This window comes from Setaria viridis, chromosome 6 (assembly GCF_005286985.2).
Source record: "Setaria viridis chromosome 6, Setaria_viridis_v4.0, whole genome shotgun sequence".
Classification (NCBI taxonomy): Eukaryota; Viridiplantae; Streptophyta; class Magnoliopsida; order Poales; family Poaceae; genus Setaria; species Setaria viridis.
This window is the reverse complement of record NC_048268.2, coordinates 13,916,171-13,935,350: the sequence shown is the minus strand read 5'-3', so window position 1 is coordinate 13,935,350 and position 19,180 is coordinate 13,916,171. Positions and strand designations below refer to the sequence as shown.

Sequence of the window (19,180 nt, the reverse complement as noted above, 5' to 3'; positions counted from 1 at the left end):
TTGAACCTAAATGTGAGCGATCGCTCCACTGTCTTTGGAACGAAGTTCCCCTGCGGCCGCACGTGGTGGCAAGTGTGGTCACAGAATGGCAGAGGCCGGGTCTACGGAACCTTGCACCAAAGGAAGTGGACCCGACACGGGTTAGGGAATTGATGGGGAAGGCCGACACAGGAAGCGACCCTCGGTGGTGCGCGGATCTCGTGAGGTTAGGTTCACCATGCATGGTTAAAGAACTCGAATCGATTCGTCTGCCTCTCACAGTTTGAGACTGCTTGATCATAATGCTACACTGAGTAATGAAGGAGTCTGATGATGACATGGTCTTGATGATGAGTTGATATACATAAAGTTGGATCTATGTTTGCTCAGTGTAAGTTGCCAACCTAGACTCGTAAATGAACTTAGAATCTGAGCTAAAACTTGAAAGCAAGGACCTAACATAGTCGCTTTTGGCAAACAAAACCCCTCAGCCAAAGAGCCTTACATGTCTAGACATGGTGGAGTAGCTTTTCCCACTGGTCGGTTAAGTCTTGTTGAGCTTAGAAGCTCAGTCTTGTTTGTGGCTTCTCTTTTCAGGTGAAGTTGCAGCTTCAGAGCTTGCTGCTGGCACTTGGCCGCCCCAGCTCCCTCCGGGTTGGACGGTCGAGTGGGATCCCTCCTCGGACGGCGGGGAATGGGATCACTGATGTCCTGGCTAGCCTCACTAGCGACATCCGACCCCGACGATAGCTTCCGCGATGTGTTTACCTTCTTTTGTTTTCTTCAGAACTTGTAAAACTCTGATTTTCAACCAAGGTGTCATGAATTGTTAATTAATTGGTGGATCTATTGTATTCTCTGGAACCACTCACCTTCATGTGGGTTATGCTAACTCGGTCCTATTAAGTGGTTAAATCGGATGAAATCCAACGGCACATCGAGTTAACTTGATTAAGGCATGAGTGTCGCGTGTGAAGTGGCCTAACCGTGCTTTACTTAAGTTAATCCGAGGTGGTTCCGCCACAGAGGCGAGTTATTTACTTCCGAATGTTTTTATGTACCTCTCCCAAAATTGCTTATTTTTGCAAGAAACTGGACAGAACAAGGATTCCAACAAAAGAGATTTGGTATAAAACTAATTTATCTACGATTTAAGGTGTAACTTCCAAGCTTCTGTTGATTTAGAACACGTTAAAAGAGTCGGACCAGGAAAAACTTGCGATCTAACCCTTAGACTTTAAGGAAAGACTGTACCGGGATCCTCAGATTCAACATAGAGAAGTCCTTGGAATTTTTACACAGATACCCTTAGTCAAAAGAAAAATATACAGCCGAGCCCTCGGGCGAGGTGAACAGCACTCGGGCGAGACGGACAAGGGTCGGGCGAGACGAACAAGGGACGGGTGAGACAGACAGGGTCGGGCGAGACAGACAAGGGTCGGCAGCTTACCTCCGGTCCTACGGACGAGGTCTTGGGGTTGGGGAAGAAAACAAGCCAAAGTGGAACGGTGGAAGGCGGTAAGCTTCGGGCGGCGGCGAGGTTCGGCGATGCTCCGGCGGCGGTGGTGCTTCCCGCGAACAACAAGCAAGCTCTAGAGCTGTGCGAGAGGATGGCGAAGCGGTGGGTGGTGTTGGCCAAGCGCGGGGTTGGGCGGAAAGGGGGAATTCCACAGAGAGCTTAGGCGGCGGCGAGTGCGGTGGAGATGAACAGAGCAGTAGAGCAGCAAAGGCAGTGATAGCGAGCGGGGGCTCCGGTAAGAGGTTTCGGTACCCCTTTTATAGCTGCGCGGAAGTGCTCGGAGGAAGGAAGCGAGCTCAAGCGGGCGAGAGGATAAGATCGAGGAAGAAGAAAGTGCTCTGTCGCGGCGGCGATTGGGCGGCGCCTCCATTGGCCGGAGAAGCGGAGCTCCGGGGGCAGGATCCTCCAAGCATTGGGCAAAGGAGATAACGTCAGGCAAGCGCGGTTTTGCCAGGCGGAAGGATTGGTGAGGTCGAGCGTGCGTCTGGTCGTGTCAAGCGCAGGATTGGGTGCGGCGGCTCGGTTGGTGTGTGGCAGGATAGGGCCGGGGAAAGGCGGGTGCGCGAGCGAGGCGGCCATTGGCCAGCGGCGCCATTGGCCCTGGGAAGCGGAGCTTCGGGCGCGCTCTTGCCGTGGTTGGCCACGGGCGAAGCGTGGCGCGTGCATCCGGTCTGCCAGGCGGGCGAAGCGGAGCGCCAAGGCTCTGGTTGGGTGAGTGGGCGGAGGCATGGGACGACAGCGGCGTGTCGGCTTTTCCGGCGAGCGGGCAAAGCTCGAGTTGGCGGCGTGGATGCGTGGCAGGGGCGAGTATGTGCTCGGTCGGCGATTGGCTAGCACGGCGCTCACTCCGTCTTGTCGTGGGCACGGGTTGGGCGTCTAGGCTCCCGTCCTGTCGCCTCCTCGTCGGGGATAGGGCGCCGGTGAGATGCCAGTGGCCGGTCGCCACGCGGCGTGCGGCGCGCGGGCGAACATGCTCGGGCACTGGCATCGAGGCAGTGTCGGGCAGCAAACTTGACCGGCTTTGGGGGCTCTCCTTTCAAGATTTTTTTTAAACTGAACTTTCGAAAACCCCTTAAGCAAACTTGTAGAACTCAGGTCATAGTTCAAACTTTATTATAGGTATTTGCTCAGATTTTGAAGGATTTGGGGATAACTCGAGCCAAGGTTTGCCAAAAACCACAGTTTTCAGACTTAGGCAATTCAGCCGAGTGGGTAGGATTTCAGAGGTTTGGCTATCTTTGAGTCGACTTTAGGATAGCTTCTGAGCAGAAATAGCCAAAGTTCTTTTAACAAAAGTTGTTTTAAATTAAAAGTTTTACAACTCTTATTTGGGAAAAAATTCAAGTTTGCAAACAAAAACTCAAGTTTTAAATTAAACTCCAAAAGGAGCTTTTTAGGGTCAAAAAGGACATGTTACCTCTTTCATTTAGCAACTAACAACTGGTTTAGGTTTAAGTACACCAAATTAAGGCAGAGTTGTTACAATTACATAGGTGAACCCCTTTCCTGTTTAGAGAAGAATAAATGGGGTAAATGCATAGAAAACGTCACCTTTTCACAAAAATAGTTAAATACCAGCTACCTTAAGGTAATAAAGGTTGTATTGGAAGAGGTACAGAAGAACATTCAGAAATAGGATAACTTTCTGATCTAAAGCTTAACAAAGTGATGTTACATATATGTACACAATCGCCATCAAACCAACCCTGGCCTATACCACACCCTACCTTCTTCATGTAAATAAAGAAAGTTCAGAATCTTGTCTAGGTGAATGTGGCCTATATAACTTCTTCTTCAGCACTAAATTGTGTTTGCGTTCTATGAGAAGTGGAGATTTTAACTTGATGCATTGCATTTCGTATAGAGCTGAACCTCGCAGACGGAACCTACGAGCTTCACCCGGCACCAGAAGATGGAGTCATAGCTGAGCCGCCACCTGCAGGAGCCGAGCTCGAGCACACCGAAGACCAGTTCGCTACCGCCCCGCTTGAAGGCAAGCCCCGGAGCATAAATCCCTATCTTTAACTACTTGCAACATAATTGGTTGTTTGATTGTGCATTTACGTTTTTTAGGAATTGCTTGAAACCGTAGATGCATGAATTAGTGCCCTTTGATCTGACAACTAGTATGATAGGCCGAGTAGTTGCAATGCTTAAATAGGACTTGGTAAAAGTCGAATGATTTTCTGTCACTCGCGAGTTATAGGAGTTGATTGCTTTACTTATGCTGCAACTATAAGGACGATGGACGGGGTAGGGCTCTGTGAACTATTTTGGTGGTCGGTGGATTGCCCCGTCTATCTACTTGAAATTGGACTAAGGTCGAAATGTGATAGTGTTTGTGATCAAGTATTTGAAAGTACTAATCTCATACCTAGTATGGGATTGGGAAGCCTAGTACCTGATTGAACCAGGATGTGAGCGGTTCATTCCACTGTCTCTGGAATGAAATTCCCTTGCGGCCGCATGTGGTGACAAGCGGTCATAGAACGGCAGAGGCCGGGTCTATGGAGCCTTGTACCAAGGGAAGTGGGCCTGATACGGGTCTGGGAATTGATGGGGACGGCGAACAAGTGAAGCGACCCTTCGTGGTGCGCGGATGTCGTGAGATTAGATTCGCCATGCATGGTTAAGAAATTCGAATCAATTCATCTACCTCTTACATTTGGGACTACTTGATCACTATGCTACACTGAGTAAGAACGGACTTGATGATTCTAATGTTAATGCTTGTCATTAATTGTTCGAGAAATTATGCTTGTTTAGTGTAGTTGCCAACGTAGACAAGTAAATGAAGTTAGAACCTGGGGCTAAAATGTTGAAAGTAAGGACCTACAGTAGTTGCTTTTAGCAAAACAAACCCTAGAGCCAAAGAGCTTGCATGTCTAGGCGTTGGTGGATCAGAACCACCGGTCGGTTAAGTCTTGTTGAGCGTAGTCGCTCAGCCTTGTTGTGGCATATCTTTTCAGGTGATGTTGACGCCCCTGAGTATACCGCTAGTGGCACTTGACCTCCCCAGCTTCCTCCTAGGTGGACGGTCGAGTGGGACCCCTCCTCGGACGGCGAGGACCGGGACCACTGATGTCATGAGTGATCTCGTCATGACGTCCGACATCGGCGCTAGCTTCCGTTTGTTTATTTCCACTGCTTAAGAACTCTGCAAATTATGTTTGAATTTTGAACCTGGTGTTGTAATAAATTAATGCACTTGTTTAATTTGGATGATCTATTGTATTCTCTGTAACCACTCACCTTCGTGTGAGCTATGCTTTCTCAGTTCTGTGGAGTGGTTTATCGGATGAAATCCGACGGACTACCGAGTTAACTTGATTAAGGCACATGATCGCGTGTTAGGCGACTTAATTGTGCTTTAGCTAAGTTAATTAGAGCGGTTCCGCCACAATGTCATCCCCAAACTGATGGTCAAACTGAAGTTGTAAATAGAACTTTGTCTACTATGTTAAGGGCTATTTTAAAGAAGAACATTAAGATGTGGGAATTGTTTGCCTCATATTGAATTTGCTTATAATCGTTTGCTGCATTCTACTACAAAGATGTGCCCATTTCAGATTGTTTATGGTTTCTTACCTCGTGCTCCTATTGATTTGATGCCTTTGCCATCTTCTGAAAAACTAAATTTTGATGCTACTAAGTGTGCTGAATTGATGTTAAAACTACATGAAACAACTATGTTTTGAACCTAGAGATTTAGTTTGGTTGCACTTGAGAAATGATAGGTTTCCTGAATTGAGAAAGTCTAAATTGATGCCTAGGGCTAATGGACCATTTAAAGTGTTAGAGAAAATTAATGATAATGCATATAAGCTAGATCTACCTGCAGATTTTGTGGTTAATCCCACATTTAACATTGCGTATCTGAAGCCATATTTGGGAGAAGAAGTAGAGTTTAAGTCGAGGACAACTCAAATGCAAGAAGGGGAGGATGATGAGGACATCCACCAGTCGAACTATCCCACGTCCTCTCATCGAAAGATCAGGAATCAACCCTAGCGGGTACCTATCAGGATATCTTCCATGTTTTGAAGGAAAAACATGGTAATGGGTTTGAAGATTTCATTGAAGAAAAGGTTTGCCCTTTGGCAGGAGATAGCATGTATGAGAACTTGAGGCTATCGAATGCAAGTGACAGAATTGTCTAATGAAATTGACATCATTGTCAATGGAGCTGCAACTACAAATTTTTTTGAAAGGTTTGAGGAATTTATCCGTTGTTGAATTTCTTCGCTATAGCATTTTGCTATAGTAACAGGTCAGCTTGTGACTATTTTGTAGATATGGTGTGGCTTTCTATGTGAACATCTTAGGATCCAAGCACACATGCGAATTTGCAAAGAGATGTACTAATCTCAAGATGCTGCTTCATGTTTCAACTGGTAGGAAGGTGTAATCCTATGTTCTTCCATTCTCAATTCATTCTATGTAGTGATTACATTACTTTACCAGCCTATGTACGTAGCTGGTATGCAAGAGGGAACACTAATAGAGAAACCACTAATGATGGGCGATGCCCTGAAGGAAGGCACGGACTTGGATATCAAATATGAGATAAATCTGATCAGAGAGACTAGGAGAGAACAGGAAGCTAATTGCTATTCAGAATGGCATGGCAAGAGAACCATGAAGGAGCTTGGTCTCAAAAGAATCAACTCGTCAGAAAATCATGTTAAGCTTACAATATTGCATGTCTAATACATTTTCCTTTCGTGAATATGTGCAATAAACTAACTTAAGGGCAAGGGATTTGGGGTGGCCAGACACCTATGTTTTCACCAAGGCAATGGGGGAGATGCTGCTGGGGCACCTGAGACGCGACCTCCTGTTGTCATTGTCCGGCCAAGCATCATAACCAGTGTCCTGACCAAGCCCTTGCCTGGATGGATCGAAGGAGTCAGGTTACCAAACTCTACAAATTCACCAGTTGCAGATATCCAATTGTTAGCACTTTTTCATGTTAGTATAGTATATACTGAATTTGGTTGCCTTAATAATTTTACAGGACAATCGACTAAGTTATTATCGGTTACACCAAGCAGACCTTGTCATCCTTCTTGGCCGACTTCACTTTGATAGTTGACGTGGTGAGTTTACAAACAATGCATCAATCTAAAGAACTGAACTAAATTAATCTACCTGCATATATGTAGAATTGTTTTATCGGTATTAGCAAACGAACCCGGGTGCTCTGCATGCTTTGAACAGATCCCGAGGGACATGGTGGTGAATGCTATGATGGTGGTGACGGCAGCGCACTCGGAGGAGTTGGCGCAAAACATCTACCACATCACGTCCTCGGTGAGCAACCCACTGTCCTACGGCACTTCCGTGGAGTCATTCCACCGCTATTTCTTTGACAACCCGTCGTGCATCCGGGAGAATGGTGAGGCTGTCCGGCTCAGCAGGATGCACTTCTTCAGCTCCCTCTCAAGGTTCCACGCGTACATGGCCATCTCATGCAAGCTTCCCTTGGAGGTGCTAACTTGCTATCTACTGTTGTGAATTCCTTCTGCTCATTTCTACTTGAGCGATCAATATTGAATTGGATTCATTTCTGGCAACTCTCAGATCCTTCGCCTACTGAACATTGCTTTTTGTGGTGCGTTCTCGTGGCGCTACAAGAAGCTCAGGCGGAACTACAACTACACCATGCTTCTTGCGAAGTTCTGTGCTCCATACGTCTTTTACAGAGGGTGGTAAGAAAGCAATCCATTTTCTGGAGTATAAAAAGAGGTATTATGTTCAGCTCACCATTTTGTGATGGCTCACGGTTCAATGTGTTCCATATTCTGGGATCATTTTCAAGCTTTGATGACATGAACACGGAGAGGCTGAGGGCTGCGATGAAAAACAAGGAGCAAGTCAAGAGCAAGGGATATGACTTTGGCTTCGATCCCAAAATGATCGATTGGGATGACTATTTCCGCAGGGTCCACGTCCCCAGTTTGGTCAAGTACCTATAGGATTAATGTGAATAATGTGAATTGAGCTCACATTTCACCGTATCTTTCCTAGATTACAATACGCATTTGATATAAAAATGTGTGTGGTTCTACGAACGAAAATAATGAGCTCTGGGTTATGTACTATTGTGTCTATTGTAACAAAAATCATATATGTAGCGACCCAAGCTAAATAAAGGAAGGTTGTTTAATTCCCGCAGTGCCCCGAGCCGAGCAACACCTACCACATCCGAAAATGAGAATCAAATAATCTAGAAGTTCACTCAATTTGGCACGAACACAGCCTCCTCTGCGTACCGTGCACACAGTTCATTAGGCACGCGGGATCTAGCCCAGTTCTACTCATTTGGAAGCCTTGGGTACCGGCTAAATGCAAATTCTTTGCGTGCCTGATAATACCAAATAGGATGTGGACCTCCGGCCGCTTGGCCACGCGCGGTTGGACGAGGGCTGCTTGCTGCCCGCTGTGTAGGAGAGACCCGGAGACGGCGCACCACCTGCTTGCTGGCTATCATTATTCACTGAAATTTTGGAAAATGGTGGCTGGCTATCATTATTCACTGAAATTTTGGAAAATGGTGGCCGACTGGACAGGATATACCCAAATCAGACCGGATGAGTGGGGTCAAAGCCTTGCAGTAGCCGATTGGTGGAGCATGTTAGTAGCAAGGTCTAGAGTGCCAAAGAAGGGGTGGCGCTTGGTTATACTCTTGGTGAGATAAGCGCGCGTATGTTCCAACAAAGGAGAAATCGACACTGACCCTAATGGGCAAGATCAGAGAAGAAGCTCGCGCCTAGGAGTTAGTGGGGTTAGGCACATGGCTGCGCTGATCGGCGGCATTTGAGATCATTTGGTGTTATATAAATTTAATTTATTTTATGCTCGCTCCTGTAGGTGCTCCGCTCGGAACGACTGCTTGTAAACTCCTTTAATTAATGAAATAGCGCACAATCGTTAAAAAAAATCTGCTCTCCGAGCGAAGAAAGCTCGGAAGATAATGATTTTGACATGACTGATTGAGAAGGGAAGAGGTCGATAACGTTAAGTCTGTTCAACAGCGGTTTAACATGAGTTTAAGCAGTTTCTCAAATCAAATCGCATGATTACGGGTTAGGCAGGTTGGTTTGCGGGTTTGTATGGTTTAAAACCAGGGACAACGGAACTCATTGGCAGCTGCGAGCGGCTCTCCATCACGTCATCGGCGGCAACGAGCAGCTCCGTACTCGCCAAAGACATCACCGGCAGGAAGGCAGTGGCAGTTGGTGCAAGACCGGACTCTCCCGTCCCTTCCCCAATTCATTTGGAAATTGCTTGCCACTCGTCACATCGATTTACAGATTAGGCGAGATGTTGACCCAGCTTGATTTCACTAGCTTCCTTGGGGTTGATGAGGCACTGCTCGAGCAAGGAGCATGTCCAGGGGGTGTCCACCATCATAACCTATGGTACTCGCGCAAGAGCGGCCGTCGATGCCGCTGCGTGGTCGCCGACGAGCTCTTTGCACGTGTTGATTGGTTCAAACTACGGTTTACCCGGATGGAAACCGTGTAGCCGGTTTATATGGACTACTTCAGTGGGTTGAACGAGTTGGCACCAACCCGGTGAATAGGCCTAATAACGTATATAGAAGAGAAGTAGCTCAATGAGAGAGGAAGCAGATTTTGATGCGTTTTTTTGCGGATTGAGTAAATGCAAATTGGCACCTTGAATTCTACCATTAGGCAACTGCTGGATCTTCGCTGCCACCAGGTGCATTTTTTGCGTGAGGCTGATAGGTGAGATGTTGAAACATTGAGAGTGCTTGATCTGATTTTGGTTTGTGCCATTCTGCTGTTATTGCTCAATTGGTTTTTGTTGTATCTTTAAACTCACATCAAATTGACCGTTCGGTCCTGGATAGTGACCCGTCCGTTGAAAATGCATCTGGATTGGGTCGGACCCAGGAGGGAATATTCCTTTTAGACGCGGGTCGAATGCATCCGCTCAAAAACAAGCGGACGCACTCGATTCACATCAACGGCGTTGCTCTCCGTCCGCTCCTGGAGGTCGACACGCGCCTAGAGCCCCGCGTCGCCAGCCGAGCAAGCTTGAGCCCCGCCGTGGCCGGATGAGCTCAAGCCCAGCCACCGGGTAGGTTGGGGCGGGGGCACTAGCATCGTGGGGAGGGAGAGGGCCAGACGGCGCAAGAGGGAGGGGCGGCGGCCTGCGGCCGGCGCACCTGTGCAGTGAAGAGGGAGGGGCGACCAACGCCGGCCTGTGCTAGGAGAGGGATCGGGCGGCGTGGAGGATCGGACGAGTGGAGGGAGGATGAAGAAGATAAGCTGAGGTAAAAAAAGAAAAGATGGCCCCGCAGCTGACAGGTGGGACCCGTTGCTAACGGTGTTAAAATGGCATCTGACCCATTTCTCTCAACCCTTTCAACCAAATAAAAGACTGGAATAAACCCATCCCTTTCATCCAAACACGAGATGTTAAACCTAACCCATAAAAGTAGAATTAACCCAACCCATTCCACCTCGTCCCGAAACCAACACAGGGTAAGGCACGACCGTTACCCCTTCCCTTCCGTGCCGTCTCCTGGAACCGTAACGGCCGTCACCCCTCCGTCCTTCCGCTCCCGCTCCCGTTCCCGCTCCCGTCCCATTCCGTTCTCTCCCACTCCTCCTCCGGCTTTTACTACAACCTCTCTGCTGCGGTCAATGTCAGTCAAAAAGCTCCCCCTCCTCTTCCTCTTCTTCTCACCCACCTCTCGAACTCTCCGGCCTTCCAAACCCTAGCTTTCCCCACCTCCCCTCCATGGCTGACAGCGATCCGGAGCCGGCGCCGGCCGACGATAAGTGCCCGGCCCCGGCGGCGGCGGTCGAGGTGGAGGAGGCGCGCCCGCCGCCGCCGGAGGGTACGGCTGAGGTGAAGCTCCCGTCCCAGGAGGCTTCGGCGGCTGAGGTGGAGACGCGCCCGCCGCCGGAAGCCCCTGGGGCGACGCCCACTGAGGACTCGGAGAAAGAGGCGGAGGCGAAGCCGAAGGAGGGGAAGAAAGGGGAGAAGGAGATGGGGGATGAGACGAAGGAGAAGCGGTTGGAGGAGGATAAGGGGAAGGGTGCGAAGCAGGATAAGGAGGAGACGAAAGAGAAGGAGAAGGTGGATGCGAAGGGCAAGGTGCTTGCGGTGGTGAAGGTGGAGGGGACGGAGAAGGAGGTCAAGGCGACCCGGCGGCCGGCCGGGGCCAGCGCGGAGACGCCTATCCTCGCGGTGCCTGTGGTGGCCGTGCCGTGCTTCATCGCGCCTCCGGGGTTCGCGGTGCGTCTGCTGTTCCTCGCTCCCTATGCGTGTATCTTTCTCTATAGATGGGCTGTGGATGAAGTTTCTAAGTGCGCATTTCTGTGTTGATTCGTTCGTGGACATAGTGATACTTGATTTCATATCCTACTTAGCCAATTAGAACTGATGTTAAACGTAGTATGATGTCACCTATGATGGCCAGTGCCAGAAACGGTGCTGATTATTTAGGTCACATGTATGCAATTCTAGGTATATGCTAGATTGGAATTACAGATGTTGTGGCAATACAATCTAGAGGAGGTTTGACACTGGTGTGGTTATGAAAGTGACATGCCTTAAAGTCATGCTCTAACTTTTAAGTGCAGCTGTGTACTGCTGCAGATCTTCTTCCTTTTGTTGTCGTTTTTATTGCTTTACCATCTTCTGAAATTGGTGCCCTTGTAGTTAATTCACATGTCGTCAAACTGATAGTTGGTTTGTGTTTCTAGCCTTTGTACTGAATCAGAAGTATAATAAAAAGTAGTAGCGACATAAACAGATTGGAGTTCCATAATATTCACAGGTTCTTGTGCAGTTATTCTGGTAGGCCTTGCAATTATGCTGCAGTTCTGTAGTTAAATCATTTATTGCTGAGAGTTGAGTGATATTCCTGCAACATATTTAGTCCCTGCATAAGGCAACTTACTTACCACATGGATTCAAAACAGGGGAAAACGACATGTCTTCTTTACACCACGAGGTGTTAGAATTGCATAAGATGATGACAAAGTGACTGAATATGTTGCAAACTCACTGAACTGTCAATAAATTGTTGAGTAGGGAGGATTGTCTGTTGTTGAAGAGAACTAACAAAAAGCAAACTTTAGAAAACCCTAATTTTTTTGCTTTAAAAATTATGTCATATTTACACATAAACATGTTTCTGTGGGAGTTTGTAGTTTCTTGTAACATAATAGCAATCCAGGCAGGGTTTAAAAAAAGGGTATACTCAACCATATACAAGGAATTGGTGCCTGTACCATTTACTGTAAAATCAACGGTTAGGCCAGATTATTCCCCATTATACCAATAGTTACCTCTAAGTTGGGTGATTGGTCGATTACTGGTTACCAAAATTTTCAAACCTTGAATCCAGGCAGTGCTTTCCTTGATATGAGCACACAACTTTATATTATAGATGACATTCTTATGCAAGGTAATAGTATCTTTGTTATCTTACAATGCAATATCTTCTGTTTCATGTGGCAAAGGGCTGGATTAATCTTGTTCAATATATCACAATATCTTGAATTCCCGTGTTCCTTTTTTTGTTTGTGTAGTACTCACTCAAATTTTAGTTTGGCAGATCTCTGTCAGTGATGTACATAGGTTATTAAGCTTTCATACAGACCTATAGCATGCCTCATAGGACATTACTATAAATGCACTGCTTGCTACTTGGTTTTCATGTCTTGTGTGTGCTATCATATTACCCCCCAGTTCTATATAGGGCTTTATTTTGGTGGACTACTTCGTTTGTAAAATTCTCTCTTTTTTTTTAATCTTAGGGTCAGTTTGCAATGACTCATCAAGCAGCTTTGGCGAGTGTAACAGCACATGCGCAAATGCACATGCAATCCCCAACCACATCTGGATGTTCAGAAGCTCCATCAAGTCCATTTTATATAACACCAAGATCTATAGTACCACTGCAGCAATCACCGTCAGTAGCTGAAGGGAATGTTTGTAGACAATTAGCAGACAAGCCATTTTCATCTGAGCCAAAATCACCCCACCATGCTGTTGTAAATATGGTGGCTGATGGCTTCAACTGGAGGAAATATGGTCAGAAGCAGGTGAAAAGTAGTGAGAATTCAAGGAGCTACTATAGATGCACCAACTCAGGTTGTTCGGCTAAAAAGAAGGTTGAGCATTGCCCTGATGGCCGTGTTGTGGAAATCATTTATAGGGGAGCTCATAATCATGATCCACCTCCAAAAACCAGATTTGCAAAAGAAAAAGTGACTCCTATTGGTGTTCCCTCTGGAGGTGAAACCTTGAGACTTGTGAATACAGAAATTTTAGAATCCAGTGCACCTACCACCTATAAATTGGACCATAGTTCTGTCTCAGAAACCTCTGAGCAGCAGCTCTTTTGCTCGAGTGATTGCGAAGGTGATGCTGGTAACAAATCTGAGGATGAACATCCTAGTGCAGAACCCCTACCGAAGCGAAGGTCATTATATTGTTGCACTATTTGCTTTGTTTATGTTTATGTTAATTAGTTGGTTCTTACCTTTTGTTTCCTCTATTATGTTCTTTGAGCAGGGTGATTGAAACCACAGCACCTAACTTAACCCCAGTTCTCAGAACTGTCAGAGAGCAAAAGATTATTGTGCAGGCTGGAAAGATGAGTGATGGATACAGATGGCGCAAGTATGGACAGAAAATTGTCAAGGGAAATCCAAACCCCAGGTGGGAAGCCTCTCATTTATTGTTAATGCAATAGACAACTGATACAGAGCAATTTTACGCCATCCTATTTAAAATCAGTATAGTGTACTGTTACTTCAGATTCTCAAAGTTGAGTTCTTGACCCATTTTCTATATGCTGCTGTGATATTTTGTATCTCTTATTTGTAGCTATGGAGGCTTATTACCTCCTTTTGCGGTTACTTTTCTTTTAGTTTTCCCCAGCTATACTAAGGGGTTGGATTTTGTTCTGATCTCAACATTTGTGTAATGGATTCTTGCATTGAGCCTGTTGTTAGTATTTTGGTTTGATAATTTAGAAAAACTTTTCATCCCTTATGCTTAAAATTGACCGTGCACATTACATCTGATGGTGCTTCTAGAAACTGAATTTCTGGTGTAAGAATGAAATATTCAAAATAAAAAATGGACGCATTTGTGCCTTGGTCTCCAGGATTAGGCTTTGAGCATTTATTTGTATTACCATATAGTAGCAACATCTGCAAAACTACTGTACTAGAAAGTTTCTTTGACGTGTGTAGATAAGTCTAGAAGCTTGGTCTATGAGAATGAATAGCATATGAATTAGTATATCGTTGAAATGGAAAGCATTAATGGATGGCAACAAAGAAAAGCTTGACTTTAACTGTCAAAACAGAAACTAAATTTATGGACTGTAGCCGTGAAGAGTAAATCTCATAAACTGTAGCTATTTACATCTAACTACTAAAAACTGCAACTTTTACATGAAATTACTACTATTCTTGCTCTGTTTTATCACCACACAACATGTTACTAAAGGCAGAAATAGTTGTAGTTTTGTGAAATTTGCTCTTATCTTTTAAGCAAGTTGCGTAAGATTTTAGACTCTGATATGTAAGAAGCAAAAGGGCTTATAACAATTAATAAGTACCTTTCCTGTGCCACATTGTTATATATTCATTTGGTCCCAAGTCTGTGTGCACCTGTAGCCCACTAGGCCTTGGTGTTAAGGATGCACATGCAAATTAATCCTGCAAATATCTTTCAACAAGTTTCAGGCTACTGCTATGGGTTTGATGCTCATGAAGTCTTAATCTTTGTTAGTGATAAAGGTTTTTTTAATCTTTGCAAATGTTTGGTTGCCATTACTCTTGTGTTCTTTTGGAATATCGTAATGAACAAGCTTTTGATTAGGATAAACTGATATTCGAAGTGCATAACTAATTGGTCTATGTAGGTGCTATTTAATTTTGTTCTTATTTGTTCTTGTAAAATAGCTATCCAACCTCACTGTTATCACACTTAAGAAAAGGCTATGATCCTCCCTCTATATAATGCTTGGCCAGCTATCCCATTGACCAGGAATTAAGGTGTTGATCCCTTAAATATATAGTGATTATGCTGTGCATAACTGCATATGCCTGTTAATGTGATCCTGCAAGATCTTCCGCTTGCAATGTGCATCGAGTTTGGGTTCAACTAAAATATGAGGGAGGTTTGTGTGGTAATTTAAAGGAAAGGTGTTTGTATAACAGCATTGAGCTGTGGAAATTGCTGTACTAGATGGATAGTGGAGACACATTGGGAGCCAGGTGGGGAACCTCCATTGTGCACTTGATGTTCTGTATGACAACTTAAACTAAAAGTGATAGCGCTCAGTTCTGTTGATTGGTTTGTGGTTGAAAATAAGTCATTTAATTATTTGTTCCAATCTGTGCATTGTTTCTGTTGGTATAATCACATATTGTCTAAGGGTCAAAATTTCCCTGTTCATTTTTCTTAGCTGTCTTCTGTAATAGCTTTCATATATTCAGAATATATTATAGTTGCATTTTCCTTTGTGATATGCTGCATAAACTCTCACTACCATGGCGCAAGTAGTTTCCAATTACCAACAAAAACTTGCCAATGAGTGAATACACAAATTCACTAACTGTACTGTGTCTCAAATACAAAATTTAGTTACGCCTGTCACGGCCATGCGGCAGTGACAGATCAAGTAGTGTGGGTTGTCACCGGCCGTTCCTTGGCTGATTTCTCACCCATGATGAGGGAGCTGATGTTGGCCCTCAAACAGCATGATTGGCTGCAGGCATGTATGTAATCTGCCAAACTTAATGACCAAGCTACGGTAAACAGTTTATTCCTAACAAACTTAATCTATTCCTAACCAAACAAATCTCAACTAACTAATTGTAGATTCTGACTAATGTGGTCGCGTCTGCTCCTGGATTCCTGGTGGCACTTGTTGTCAGACATGACTTTGGTACTAGCGATTTCGCATTACTAGCAATTTCATGTCCACGAAACTAGTATATTAAGCTTTTCTTTGCGCATTCTTCCTCAAATCCTTGTTTATGTTCTGCCGATATGCCCTGTTTCACTAGGTGCTGTTTTAATTAAATTGCTCTCTGAACCAACCTCGCAGGAGTTATTACCGCTGCACACATGGTGGGTGTCCTGTCCGTAAGCATGTGGAAAAGGCACCAGATGATGTCAACAATATCGTTGTAACTTACGAAGGTAAACACAACCATGATGAACCATTTAGAAGCAACAGCATACCTGTTTCTGCGATCAGTCAACCAGTGGCAGCCATTGAGCAACCCAGCACATCAATCACAACAGCAGATGAGAGACCTCCAACCATCACTCAGAAGGATGCCAACGGTGTGTCTGATAAGGAGACAACTTTGGAATTTGGAGGTGAGAAGGCACTCGAATCTGCACAAACGCTGCTCAGCATCAAAACTAATTCCGACGACATGAAGAACTCTGTTCTGAAAGAAACTTCCGCTGCAGTTCCTGTCCAAAACAGCTGAGTTCGGTTGAGATAGGGTGATTCTATTGACGTATTAGCCTGTGATATTTATTGGTTCTGTTATTGTGTTAGCTTGTGTATGAGGTGAGGGTTGGTGTTCGGCATTCCGTGGAGCACTGGGGAACAGTTGAGAAAGCATTTAGGTTCTGGAAGCCATGACTGGTCGTGTACCTGTATAGAATTTCAATCCCTAGTGTGTATAGGTACTGTATTTCTTTACCTGAGGCTAAGCAACGAAGAGACCAGATGACGTGTGGGGTGTTCTTCTTCAGAACATTGTGTGCTGTATGTTCTAGTTCCATTTATTGCATAGCTGATCTGAGATATGGTGATTAATTTATCGGTATGGCACCAGAAAGCGCATTGTCTGGTATTTGCAGTTGTAATAGCTGCAACATTGTGTGTGGAATCCCTCTGATTCTTATACTAATCTAGAAATGGCATTAGTGCTGAATTGAAATTGCGAAAGACACTGAAATCTTGTTGCCAGCTTTGTGGCTCATATAAATTCTCTGTGAATCTCTATGTACTGTTATGCCAATGCGAAGCTTGGAGCGGGCTCGAAGTCCTTCACTGCCTTCTTCACGGCCTCGATGTCGATGTCGATCAGCTTCCCTGTTGCCGATGCAATGACGGTGCAGCTCCCCTTATCCTCGACGTACGGCAGGAACAGCTTCGCCTTCTCAGCCGAGGAGAACAGCGCCACACTGGCAAAATAACAGAGACCGGAGTGGCATGAGGAAGAGGAACTAACAACTGCAAACACTGGTAGCTATGGTGAGTTCAGTTTCCTCCGCACCATGGCTTGTCGCGGGCATTGGCGAGCTGGACGGCGGCGGTGTTGGTCGCGACGACTCCGGCGGAGTCATTGATGAGGCAGGTGAGCTGGACAAAGAAGGCATGGAGAGAACTTTTTAAGCCATCTCTGAAAGACTGAAATGTTGTACTCTGCAACATGAAGATTCGTTCAAGGAGTCAATAGCCGCCTACCTGGCCTGGGGTAGTGAGGAACAGGATGTTGGTGTCCTCCCCCACCTCCTCCTCAATCTCCTCCCTGTGCTTCTCATGGGGGATCACGAACAGAGGCTTCAGCCCCTTGTCGTCAGAGCTGCAAGTTAATAAAAGACGGTGCCATTACTCACTGCACGTCACTGATTCACGATGACAAGAGAGAGAGTAAAATGGGAAGCGAACGGTGAACCTGATCTCCTTGGCAATTTGAGCCCAGTGCTCGAGGGGGAGTAGGCAGTCGTCGTCGCCCCTGGACTTCATGCTGGCAACGGAGTCGGAGGCGATGCCGTGGACGACGACGTACTTACCCTTCTCGACGCCGGCGCGGCTGTACTTGCCCTCCACGTACGCCCGCAGCTTCTTGGAGATGGACACCCGCAGCGGCGGCGTCGGCTGCCGGGGCACGTTCTTCGCCGGCCGGCCGATCCACTCCAGCATCTCCGTGTACCTGGTTGGATCGAGTGTTACTTGGAATTTTGTTAAAAGTTTCAAAATTCGCTTAATAATTTGTCTAAACATTCACAGGGAACTGTAAAACCTTACATGTGGTAGCCGCCGTCTGAGAGGTTGGTGGTCGGCGCCTTGAACATCTCGTTGAGGAACAGCCCCGCACCGACGCTGTTGACGTTGGGGTAAACGTAGCCGACCTTGTCCCGCGACGACGACATGAAGAGGAAGAGCGCGTGCCCGATCCCGGCCAGCCTCGTCGACAGGATCAAATCATAGTATCTATTCTGCAAATTGCAACGACAACATCACGAGATTCAGCCAAATCAAGATGTTGGGATGAGGCTAATTAAGAGCAGCACAAAGTGGCCAGGTTTAGCACTTCAAATGCAACACTATATTCAAAAAGTTTGTGCCTACTATCCACAATTTACTCATCAAATTCTGTCACTAGCTCATAATTGCAACAGAGGATTGCTCGACCAATCCCAAGTCCAAGAGACGTACCTTGAGGATGCCGAGCTGGTGAGTGTACTCGGCGGGCTCCGGCCAGTCGTCGTCGGGGTCGTAGACGGTGGCGTACCTGACGTTCTTGCACATCTCGTAGACCTGCTTCCCCCTCGCCGACGTCACCACGTCGATCAGCACGCCGGGGTACCGGTCCTTGAGCATCTGCACGACGGGGAAGAAGAGCACGTTCTCGTAGACGCCACCCGACACCACGCAGCAGGCGCGGCGCACGTCGCCGCGGACCTTGGACGCCAGGCTGTCCAGCTCCGGGTTGTACCCCTGCGGGAACCGGAGGAACCCGTAGGGGTTCGCCGGGTCCTCGGGCGGCCGCGGGTCCTCCTCCTGCTTCCCGCCGGCGAACATGCCCTGGTAGTCGAACTCCTCGTCGGGACCGTCGTCGAACGGGTCCAGCCACGGGTTCCTCTTCTTCGCCGACCGCGCCACGACGCTGCCGCGGCGGCGGCGGTGGCTGGTGGCGGAGGGGAGGAGGTGGTTGCAGTATTGCCGTGGCGCGGGGGACTTTGCCGCCGGCGCCGGCGCCACGGCACGGGTCGTCGTGGGCGTGGCGGCCATGGACGTCGACATGGCTGGCGTCTGCATGGCGGGCTTCCTTCTTGCTCACTTGCTAGCTCTTGCTCTTGAGCGTGTCGATGAGCTGCTGCTAGCTTCGGAATAATTTGGATATTGTTGGTGCTGGTATCTGTCTGTGACTGTTTCTTTTCCGGGTCCTTTTTTTCCCTTTGGATGAGGGAAGAGTGGAGGGAGAAGAGGTTGGGTTTGAGCCTGGATGTGTGGACGAGGGATAAAGTGCATGCGGAATTGCTGATGCTGGCATGCATCTGAGTTTTGGTTTTTTGTGCTCTTTTCTCATTTGGTTGAGACGTTGAGTGCTGATGTGGCAGCTCAAAGCCAAGTGCCCCAATCTTGTAATCCATCACACTGTGCACCAAATAATCCTGTGAATTCATATTCTGGTCCGGAGTTGGTTTGACCACCTGAACAGAACTATTCATAAGTTATCCACTCCAAATGATCTCTAAACTTGAACTAGTTTTCTGCGGGTGGTTTGCATTGCCACTAGGGCTGCTACAGTGTGGCCGTATGTTTTGTCGCGTTATTCTACTGTGCAGTGGCACTTGAAACATGACCTCAAGGTAATCCAAATGAGGATCCTGTGAATTTGGTGTAACGAGATGCCTTCT

At 46.7% G+C, this 19,180-nt stretch overlaps 2 protein-coding genes and 1 pseudogene across 2 annotated transcripts; 2 read left to right on the top strand and 1 right to left on the bottom strand.

The window, feature by feature from the left end:
- Positions 1–7,513, top strand: part of LOC117861540 (fatty acyl-CoA reductase 1-like) — a 52,989-nt pseudogene extending 45,476 nt beyond the window's left edge.
- A 2,669-nt stretch (positions 7,514–10,182) lies between these two features.
- LOC117860447 (probable WRKY transcription factor 4) lies at positions 10,183–16,350 on the top strand. Its single transcript, XM_034743738.2, has 4 exons — positions 10,183–10,774; positions 12,304–12,971; positions 13,064–13,210; positions 15,618–16,350. The coding sequence occupies exons 1-4, from the start codon at positions 10,274–10,276 to the stop codon at positions 16,009–16,011; spliced, it is 1,710 nt and encodes a 569-aa protein (XP_034599629.1). The 5' UTR covers positions 10,183–10,273; the 3' UTR covers positions 16,012–16,350.
- Positions 16,330–18,724, bottom strand: LOC117860448 (photosynthetic NDH subunit of subcomplex B 1, chloroplastic). Its single transcript, XM_034743739.2, has 6 exons — positions 17,976–18,724; positions 17,565–17,755; positions 17,212–17,469; positions 17,001–17,118; positions 16,810–16,895; positions 16,330–16,717 (listed from the first exon to the last, which is right to left on the bottom strand). Exons 1-6 carry the CDS (start codon positions 18,576–18,578, stop codon positions 16,543–16,545), a joined length of 1,431 nt encoding a protein of 476 aa, XP_034599630.1. The 5' UTR covers positions 18,579–18,724; the 3' UTR covers positions 16,330–16,542.
- Positions 18,725–19,180: the final 456 nt, after the last annotated feature.

Excerpts from the sequence above, each read along its gene's own strand:
- LOC117860447 (XM_034743738.2), top strand. The coding sequence starts at position 10,274 with ATGGCTGACAGCGATCCGGAGCCGGCGCCGGCCGACGATAAGTGCCCG. Across the intron at positions 12,972-13,063 it reads GAACCCCTACCGAAGCGAAG|GGTGATTGAAACCACAGCAC; the intron begins GTCATTATATTG and ends TTCTTTGAGCAG. Across the intron at positions 13,211-15,617 it reads AAGGGAAATCCAAACCCCAG|GAGTTATTACCGCTGCACAC; the intron begins GTGGGAAGCCTC and ends CCAACCTCGCAG.
- LOC117860448 (XM_034743739.2), bottom strand. The coding sequence starts at position 18,578 with ATGCAGACGCCAGCCATGTCGACGTCCATGGCCGCCACGCCCACGACG. Across the intron at positions 17,756-17,975 it reads ACCAGCTCGGCATCCTCAAG|AATAGATACTATGATTTGAT; the intron begins GTACGTCTCTTG and ends TGCAATTTGCAG. Across the intron at positions 16,896-17,000 it reads TCCTCACTACCCCAGGCCAG|CTCACCTGCCTCATCAATGA; the intron begins GTAGGCGGCTAT and ends TTCTTTGTCCAG.